This window comes from Zeugodacus cucurbitae, chromosome 5 (genome assembly GCF_028554725.1).
Source record: "Zeugodacus cucurbitae isolate PBARC_wt_2022May chromosome 5, idZeuCucr1.2, whole genome shotgun sequence".
Lineage (NCBI taxonomy): Eukaryota > Metazoa > Arthropoda > Insecta > Diptera > Tephritidae > Zeugodacus > Zeugodacus cucurbitae.
The window spans coordinates 65,667,310-65,676,861 of NC_071670.1; the positions used below are offsets into that span (position 1 = coordinate 65,667,310).

The following is a 9,552-nucleotide window of genomic DNA, read 5'->3' on the forward strand; positions in this document are numbered from 1 at the left end:
AAAATTAAGAAAATTTACATTTAATAGTATATTTTAAATAAGAGTTGCCATATGTTTAAAATTCTTAATTTAGTTATTAAAAATAAAATAGAAAAATTTTTAAATTGCGGATATGAAACATATTAGATTTAAAAATTTTTGTTGAATATTTTATTCTACAAGAGTTGCCACCAAGTTTAGAAGTGTTGCCACCTGGCTGAAATTTCTAATTTATGTTTCAAAAAAAGTTAGGCAAATTTTTATTTATAGAAATTAGTGAGTTTAAAAGTTTTGTACTAAAATTAATAAAATGGAATAATTACTACATTATGGATACGGAAGCAAGCGAACTTCAGAATGTTTCAGCTAGAAAATAAAGTTTAAAAGGTTGCCACCTCTTTGAAATTATAAATTTATTAAAATTGGTTAAATACATGTTCGAATGCCGGCTTGAAATATACTTAAATAATAATCTCTGACATTTTTTTGATAAGGATTACTACCTGTTTATGAAACTTAATTGATTTAAAAATATGTATCGGGCGGTAAAACTCCATAAGAGAGAAAGATCTACCCAATATATTTTATTCTTAGTTCTAAATCATTTAGTTTACAATAATAAATATATCTACTAATTTTTTTTAACTACATAAATTTCATGCAAAGGCAATAGAAACCCCTCTCCCTCTATTGCGGCCGAATTGCACGAGAATAAAAAATCATTTAAAATAAGTCATTTGACATCAGAAAAGTCACATATTGATAGAGCATCCTGAGAGCAGCACGAGAATCGCGGATGATTGGTTTTCGCAAGGCAGTTGGACCAGAGACCCACCAAAAACTACTTGGAGAAGATCGGGATTGCACGAGCTAGAATAAAGCACACCCTTACTATACTCCTCATATAAAATATAATAATATTTGTATTAAAAAATCTAAAAATTAAGATAATATACAGTGGAACTTCCATAACTCGAACTTCTTTAACTCGAAGTTCTCCATAACTCGAAATTTTGTATTGGCAAAGCGTTTAGAAATCAAATTTCATACAAATTTCCTTCCATAACTCAAACTTCTTTAACTCGAAATTCTCCATAACTCGAACTCTTGAATTGGCAATTGAAGTCAAATTTCATAGAAATTTCCTTCTATGAATCGAACACTTCGACCAAGGCATAATACAAAAAATAAAATTTCGATAATGAAAATGTATATCGATAATGAAAATCGATAACAAAGTATATAGATATAAGAAACACTTATTAAATACTTTTTATTCGTTAATAAAAGAAGTTAGTTAAAAATGGAAGAAATGCATATATCAATGCTATAAAATACCGATACTGATATCGAAATTATTTTGAAAAACTTTGATTATTATATATAATAATGAAGTTATATTTCTTATTTAAAAATGTTCACAATATATCGATAGTAAAAAATATCTATAATTATATCGATACTAAAACATCTATAAAGTATCGATTTAAATTTCAAAATTTTAAACAAATCTATAATTATATCGTTAAAAAGCCAAGCAATTAGTGAGATAATTTATCGATGACTAAAACCTTTGAATTATATTATCAATAATGTTGTCGAAAATTTGAATTATTGTTAAAAATATCGATAATGATATCGTGAAATAAAACCTTGAAATTATTTAAATCATTTATCGATAACAAAAACCGATCATTATATTGATATTCGAAACCTGACATTTTTCAGAAAAAATTATAATTTTGCTTCATTATTTTCTTTTATATTTGGTTATATACATTTGAATATTTCATCCACCACCATTTAATATTGTGCGTATACAGAGATAAGGTATATCTGGTGCATGTGTATATTTACTGCACTCACGCTACACAGGTGCCACACGTCGTGGTTTCCGGATTCGTGAAATCAACACCAGCATTCTTGCCATATGGCGGCTTATCATTCACCTCCAAAATAAATTTGCCTCGCAGATTATGCGGCACAGCATAACCCATGGGATATGAATTACCTTTGCATCTACCCGCCTGCAGACTTAGCAAAGAGTCACAACGTTTGGCCAGAAAATCGTACTCATCATTTGGATACACCGACTCCGCATAGTATGTCACGGCACGGCTATGTGAGCAACTTGCGCTAAAGCAACCTGGTTGCAAGGCAAAATGACCACCCGCATAGAAGTCCACACTACCGCTCGGCTTCCACTGACCCAGAATGCCGGGATCCGTGTGTATGATGTCAACGAAGTCGGCATCACTGGCCGACAAGGTGGTGAGCCGCTCGCCTTTGTTGAAACACGGCAATGCGGGATCCAAACCGGTCACGTAAGGTAAGCTGTTACCCGTCAAAACGCGGTAGTGACGCGCCGCCGAACCCACTATTTGTGCGCCCAAACTGTGACCAATCAAATGCAAGTTCGCGATGTCTATAACCGTAGTCAGGTGCTGCAGGCCCTGAGCGACATATTTGCCAATGACTTCGGAGTTCTGTGCCGACCACGAATACAACGTGTTCAGGTACTCGCCGAAATCCAGAGCCTATGTAAAAGAGAGCTTTTAGTACTAGACAACAACAACGAAAATTATATATTTTTATTACAATATAATTGACATCGCCACGGCAGTTGTACGCCTTGGTTAATGCTTCCTGTTGACTACTGTTGATAGTTGTCGTCCAGCCGGTAGCGAATATAACGGTCGGTTTTGTGCGATCGAAACTCTTATCAGCAGTCAAGGCAGTGGCGTTCTCAAGCGCAAAATTACGTTTATCACAAGCGGTGCGCATCTGAAACTTAATATCAGTGAGTACCGGCGCATATTTATCCGGAGTTTTGTCTCTACCCTGATTGATAACCGCCACACCTGCGCAGTTCAAGCAAAAAAAAAATGAAATAATAAATAAAAAAAAAAAAAAACCTTAAGCGCTATCTCCTTTCTGTTACTTACAAATTTCGTTGGCCACGCTCGAGGCGATTTGTAGCGGTAAGCCCGCCACTAAATTTTCGATAATTCTGAAAATATAATCTGGACGCAAATCAGACGATGCTTTTGCGATTATGGCCTTGGCAATTTCATCCACCGAATGCAGCAAATCGAAAATGGTGAAATTCAAGGCTACATTGGCGCCTATTGTGGCCAACAGCAAGAAAATAATGACAGATTTCATGGCGTCCGAACACTGGAGTTCAAATACAAATTGCAATTTTCGGTGTATAACTGTTTACACCGCTGTTGAGAGGGCATGTGGCTCAACTATTTATATGACAGTGGAGTTCAAGCGCTCATCTAAATTAGCCCAGTAATTACGGTGCTTATCATTTTCCAGTTTTCCGGTGTCTCGATTTGCATAAGACAAACATCTTACATGTGACTCAGTGTGCGGTGTACAGTGGTGTAAAACAATACAGTAAATGTAAAAAATATTTAATTTTTATTAATCCCGAAAAAACGGGATCCCGGAATTTTTTTTGGTGACTCAGAGTGCGCTGTAAAACACTAAGTGAATTTTTAAATAATTTAATTGTGGGTATGAATTAAATAAAAATTATTGATCCCAAAAAAATGGAATCCCGAAAATTTTTTCGGGGATTTCGGGATTTTGGAATTTTAAAAACTACTTTACATGATTTAACATCTTTAAATTTCATTCTTAATTTCTGTCGAAAATTCAGTATATATTTCTAACCTTAAGTTACTTTTTTTGTCAGATGGTAACTCTATTTCAGCAAGTCCCCGGCTTTACTTTGACACTCGTTCTCTGATATTTAATAACAAATATGACAGTATTAGCAAAATTTTCTTCTATTTCTATTGTTGGGCATTGCCAGTCATAATGACATAACCTCAAATCATAACGTCATTTTCATTGACATTAGACTGACGCTTTGTCAAATCATTTTTTTTTATTTTTGAATGCTTACAATTAAATTGACTTCATTTTTTCATAACACAAAGCCTAGTCAAAGTCTTTGACATTTTGACTTACACATCGTTTGACATTTTGTAAAAATAAGTTTTTAAAATTTTGTCATAAAAATGACATTTCAGCAAGACAAACAAAAAAATAAAATAAATTTCTGCAGATAAGGAGAACACTCACATGTTAGTTTGTTATTTGTTTTGTTTTTGTTGCAATATTTTTGTAAATCTTGCGAAAACAGCTGATTAAGTAGTGTCATTAGTAGAATGAGCTTATGTAAATAAGATAACAACTTAATAAGAAACGTTACATTAAGGTCTGTGTTAAAAGATAAACAGCGTTTATTATAAAGCTTAGAAGCGCTTAAGAATACACAAAGAAATAAAGAGCAATGAAAAACGGGAGAACGCGCAATTTATGAGGAATTCTGGGATTCTTGTGATAACTGCCTTTTTAGGCTTTATTTTTGTAGTAACGCTCCAAATTACTCTAAGAACTTAGAAGAGACAATGCGTCATTGGTAACTGACGAGCTGTAATTGCTATAGTATCTAGATAGGGTTTTCAAATGACTTGCTTTCTAATAAGATCTACAAGTCTGTTCTTATTGACTGTATAAGTATTTATAGATAGGTAGTCAGTAGTTTACTAGATAATAGGATAGGTTTGGTTGAGGACATATCTGAATATTAGGTTAAGTGGTGAAGCTGAGACTTCAGAAGGTATATGCGATTATTTATAAAGTATTTTGACTAAAGAGCCGGTTTCTGGATAACTAGCTGTTTCGAAATCTTTAGAATGAACTTATGCAGAATAGATTATATATATTTAAATAATTCATTTATAACAGTAACTAGGTATAATAATAGTGATTAAATAACGGCTAATATAAATAAAATGGTGTAGCTTGCGGCCATTACTTATTCCTCCTCACAAAGCCCGCAAGTAGTGGTGTCCGGATTCACATAGTCCTCAGTGGCATTTTTACCATACGGCTTCTCTTCATTCACCTCCAGTATATACCTACCGATTAAGTCACGTGGCACCGCTAAACCCATTGGATATGAATCGCCAACACATCTACCAGCTAGCAGATTGTACAGCGAACTGCAACGCTTCGCTAGGAAATTATGCTCATTATTCGGAAAGACCGATTCTATATAGTAATCGATAGCGATTACATGCGAACATGCTGGACCAGTGCAAGGCGCTTGTATGGGAAACTTGCCACCCACATAAAAGGTGGCATCAGCGCTGGCCGCGAATTGTCCGGCAATGCCGGGTGTCGTGATTATGTTGTCGACAAACTCGGCATCACTAGCCGAGAGTATGGTCAGCACCTGGCCTTCGTTAAAACACGGGAAAGCGGGATCCAGACCCGTCACATGCGGTAGTTGACTGTCTGTGAGATCGGTATAATGTCGCGCCGCGGAAGCCATTATTTGTGCGCCCAAACTGTGACCGATTATGTGCAAATTGTTGATGTCGATAATTTCGGAAAGACTTTGTATGCCCTCAGCGAGAAATTTGCCAATTGTATCGGTATTTTGTGCGGACCAGACGTAAAGCGTGCCAATATAACCACCGGTATCGAGCACCTGCGTGGGGGGAAAGTAAAAATATTACTTCAAAAATATATTTTATAGTCTCTAAGCAATACCAGAAAATTCGTATCGCCACGACAACGAAATGCCTGGCTCAACACACCGGTGGCTTCATAGTCCAATGTCGACAACCAACCCGTCGAAAATATCACCGTCTTCTTGTTCGGATCGAAATCTGGATCTGTTGCTAGTTGTGCTATATCTTCGATGGCATATACTCGCCCACTACAAGCTGTACTTAACTGCAGTCCAATATCTTCTATTCTCGGTTCAAAGCTTTCGGGTGTTTGATCTCTGCCCTCCGCAAGCACCGCTGAACCTGTAAATTGTGTCACATTTAATCTCCGCTACCAGATCCATATGTTCTCAACTAATTATTGATACTCACAAACTGCATTTAACAAACCGAAAACAATCTGAAATGGTAAACCGAAAAGGAGATTCTCAACGGTTTTGAAGAAGTAATCAGCACGATACATGTCCCCTCCACTCTCTTTTAAGGCGGCAATAATTTCAGTCACCGAGTATATGTAGTCTGCCGCCGTGGCATTGATGGTAGCACTGACGCGATCCAGAGCCAGAACAAATGTAATGAAAAGCAATAGTTTCATTGTTCCAAGTTGTTTCAAGTAACGGTTTCACTTTGCAATACTTAAATGTGAATTTTTCTAAGCCCTCACACTAATTTATATGAAATTTCGCTCAGCAGTTATATTCTGTTTTGCAATTTTTACTAGCCCATAAAGTGAGATTTATCGTTTCCGCGAATGTCGCATACCTTTGAAGTAAGCCAATTTATTTTAAATACGCGTTATCTTGCTCTAAATAACTGTGGTTCGAAACTTCTATTTTTTTGTGCTCCAAGTAGTGGAGCACGAGAATTATATTGAGTTCCTCGGCTTCTACAATCCAGTCGAATATTTCCGACCTTACTGTTTTTCTTTCCGCCTTAGTTACAGTTTCAACATAAAGATTAAACATAATTCGGCAACTGCATTCCAATATTGATAGTCTGTACCAAGTGTAAGATGTGCTTGGAGATTGAAATAAATTTCAGAATCTTAGACAGACACGACGACATATTTATCACATTAAAGAGAGATAGACCGAAAAGGATTATGAGGATGAAAGAAAGGTCTAATTGTCCACCGAAAATCTATAATAATTTAAAGGCCTTTTTAAACATCAAGAGAGTGCCGTCGAACACTTCAAATTCTTAGACAGAACAACTTTTACAATATCTCGAAACTAGGTAGGAGTGATACCGGTGGAGGACTAAAGTTTCTCCCTCTATATTCAGATAGGTGCAGCTTTAAGGAATAAGTCTTTATACCAGTTGTTGAGTATGACTCAACTTAATTCCTTGAGATAGTTTCTCAAAGCTAAGATATGTTCTATAACTTCAAGTAAAATACAGTTATTTCGAAGTTAAATGAATCAGAAATTTGTTCTCCAAAGGCTTTCTTTATGCGACTTATTCGAATCATATAAGTAGGCATCCAGATTGAACATATTCACTTTCCCACTCATATATCGTTTTCGATAACCAAACAACTTATCGAGTTAATAAATGCATCGAAAGAACCATCTCCATTATAATTTGAGTCTGAGCGCCATCTGTGTTTTCAACTGACATTTCATATATCAAAAGTTTTAAAAAGCTGGCTCTCCTTAAGTTCATACATTTCACGAGTAAAAAAGTCCTAATTTACATTTGGGAATTTGTGATATTTTTGGTCAGTGTTCTCAGGAAATTAGGTGGATTCTTCATATCGGCAATTGACGTGTTTTCGTTAAGTTGGACAGATGGATTTGTCTTCTGGATATAAGATAATATTTCAAAGTTATGTGTATGCCATAAACTCGCTGTTGACTGAGGAAAGCAATTGAAGAATTGTTTGTCACTGGCAGAAACTATTGATAACGGACGGTGACCAGGAAAACGTATACTAAGAACCATACATTAAAGAATAATAGCGGGAACTTAAACGATTGCCTAAGCTTTTGAAGATGGTTCAAAAAGTATACTGATCCGCTACTAATATATTTCGGACTTATAAGTAAAGAACCGCAATCTTTTATTAAAATATCCGACGATTTATAGCACTTTATTGTTTTGCACCCTTGCAACTACCACAGCTCGACAATTTGGGATCGGTAAAGTTATCATTTGCATTTTTACCAAAAGGCGGCTTAGCATTTACGTCCAGCACATATGTGCCTCTTATGTCACGAGAAACGGCATAACCCATTATGGTCTTATGGCCCATGCATATAAGGCGCTTAGAAGACATGCAATGTCTTGCAATGAAATTATTAGCATTGTTTGGATAAACCGATTCGGCATAGTAGGATACAGCAATGCTATGTGAACATCGCGTATCCGCACAACCGACTTTTATGGGATATTTGCCACCGACGTAGAAGCCGACATGTCCATAAGTTTCATACTGACCGAGAACACCGGGATTTGTGTGTATGATATCAACGAAGTCGGCGTCCTTCGCCGAGAGTGTAGTTAAACCCTTGCGTATGCTGAAACATGGTAAAGCGGGATCCAAACCGGTGACGTAAGGCAAGTTTTTGCCCGTTAAAGCACGGTAGTTACGCGCCGCCGAACCCATTATTTGTGCGCCCAAACTGTGACCAACCAGATGCAAGTTCGCGATGTCTACAAACGCGGTCAGACGTTGCAAGCCTTCAGCGACAAATTTGCCTATGTCCTCAGAGTTCTGTGAGGACCAGGTGTAGAGCGTATCCACGTAGTCGTCGACATCGAGCGCCTTTTTAATGGAAGTTAAATAAGTCCATCGTATAAAAGTTAGTAGCAAATAAAATCGAGTTTAGTACCAAATAATTTGTGTCCCCACGACAGTTGTACGCCTTGGCCAGTATGTCGTGTTGTCCATTATTCACCGTTGTCGTCCAACCGGTCGCAGCAATAACCGTCTTCTTTTTACGATCGAAATCTTTATCAGCCGCTAATCCAGTTAGATTACTTAGCGGATATTCGCGCTTATCGCAAGCGGTACGAAATTGTAATTTAATATTCTCAAGCTTCGGCTCATGCTTGTCGGGTATATGCTTCCTGATCTGGTCAATGAATGCGGTACCTAAAATCACCTCTGTTGGTACAGTGTGTCATATTACTATAAATATAACTTACAAACCACATTAAACACATTGGTCACAAGTTTAGCAGGCAACGCTGGTATCACTTGCTTGAAGACTCTGTAAATATTGTGTAATAATCTTTTGGCCTTCTCTTTAAACGAATTAGTTTTAGCAGCCTGTGGGGATATCAATCTTATATGCGTGTGCAAAATAGCAAAAATCGTTACAAAGTATAGTAACTTCATTTCGATAATTCTAAACTTGAATTCTCTGGCTGTTCTCTAGGAGAATTTTCTTTCAAGTAATAGCACGACCTTTCTTTTCATAATTTACTGAATAGCTGTGTAAAAATTAAAACCCGCTTTTAGAGATAATGGAACCACTTAAAAGGCACATGAGAAGAATTATTGTGGGAGAGTATTAAAAATGCAATGCCCAAATGCCGCGAAAGTCTGGAGTCATTCGAAAATAAAATTCAGAGAAATTATAATCCCGATTTTTAACACCTAAACTTTGGGATTATTGTTATTTTTCAGAGATTCTATGTTTGAAACGGTTCAAAGATGCAAACGATTCTTCTAGAACCAAAAAATTAAATATTTTTAAAGTGGTTCTCACAGAGCTCCAGTTGACATTAGGGATGGAAAATCTTATCTAATAAGTTCCACATCACGTCACGATAGCCCTGTTCATAAATTAAATATTTGCCTTTATTACGCGTGATAATTCCAACATTTCAGTGGGTAATGAAACAATAAATTTGTATCGACAGCAAAAGTATTACAATCCCTATTTTGACTACCGAATTTTCGAGATTATTATTTTATGTAGATGTTCAATGCTTTAACAACTTTTGATTTGGTTTTTAGAACAAACAATGGAAATAAGTTTATAAATATTTTATTCACACGACCATATTTACCTCCCTCTGAAGCTAG

The 9,552-nt window shown here is 36.2% G+C and overlaps 2 protein-coding genes across 2 annotated transcripts; both read right to left on the reverse strand.

Annotated features, from left to right (window-relative positions):
- Window positions 1-1,719: 1,719 nt before the first annotated feature.
- Window positions 1,720-8,874, reverse strand: LOC105213845 (uncharacterized). The gene is made up of 9 exons (XM_029041383.2): window positions 8,667-8,874; window positions 8,351-8,613; window positions 7,610-8,283; window positions 5,889-6,061; window positions 5,557-5,819; window positions 4,862-5,494; window positions 2,925-3,195; window positions 2,578-2,840; window positions 1,720-2,516 (listed from the first exon to the last, which is right to left on the reverse strand). The coding sequence occupies exons 1-9, from the start codon at window positions 8,857-8,859 to the stop codon at window positions 1,842-1,844; spliced, it is 3,408 nt and encodes a 1,135-aa protein (XP_028897216.2). The 5' UTR covers window positions 8,860-8,874; the 3' UTR covers window positions 1,720-1,841.
- On the reverse strand, window positions 4,701-6,163 carry LOC105213778 (vitellogenin-1). Its single transcript, XM_011186834.3, has 3 exons — window positions 5,889-6,163; window positions 5,557-5,819; window positions 4,701-5,494 (listed from the first exon to the last, which is right to left on the reverse strand). Exons 1-3 carry the CDS (start codon window positions 6,109-6,111, stop codon window positions 4,817-4,819), a joined length of 1,164 nt encoding a protein of 387 aa, XP_011185136.2. The 5' UTR covers window positions 6,112-6,163; the 3' UTR covers window positions 4,701-4,816.
- Window positions 8,875-9,552: the final 678 nt, after the last annotated feature.

Coding starts and splice junctions, on each gene's coding strand:
- LOC105213845 (XM_029041383.2), bottom strand. CDS start 8,859: ATGAAGTTACTATACTTTGTAACGATTTTTGCTATTTTGCACACGCAT. Junction 8,614..8,666: donor CAATGTGTTTAATGTGGTTT/GTAAGTTATATT, acceptor AGGTGATTTTAG/GTACCGCATTCATTGACCAG. Junction 2,841..2,924: donor GAGCGTGGCCAACGAAATTT/GTAAGTAACAGA, acceptor TGAACTGCGCAG/GTGTGGCGGTTATCAATCAG.
- LOC105213778 (XM_011186834.3), bottom strand. CDS start 6,111: ATGAAACTATTGCTTTTCATTACATTTGTTCTGGCTCTGGATCGCGTC. Junction 5,820..5,888: donor CGGTTTGTTAAATGCAGTTT/GTGAGTATCAAT, acceptor CACAATTTACAG/GTTCAGCGGTGCTTGCGGAG. Junction 5,495..5,556: donor GTGGCGATACGAATTTTCTG/GTATTGCTTAGA, acceptor CCCCCCACGCAG/GTGCTCGATACCGGTGGTTA.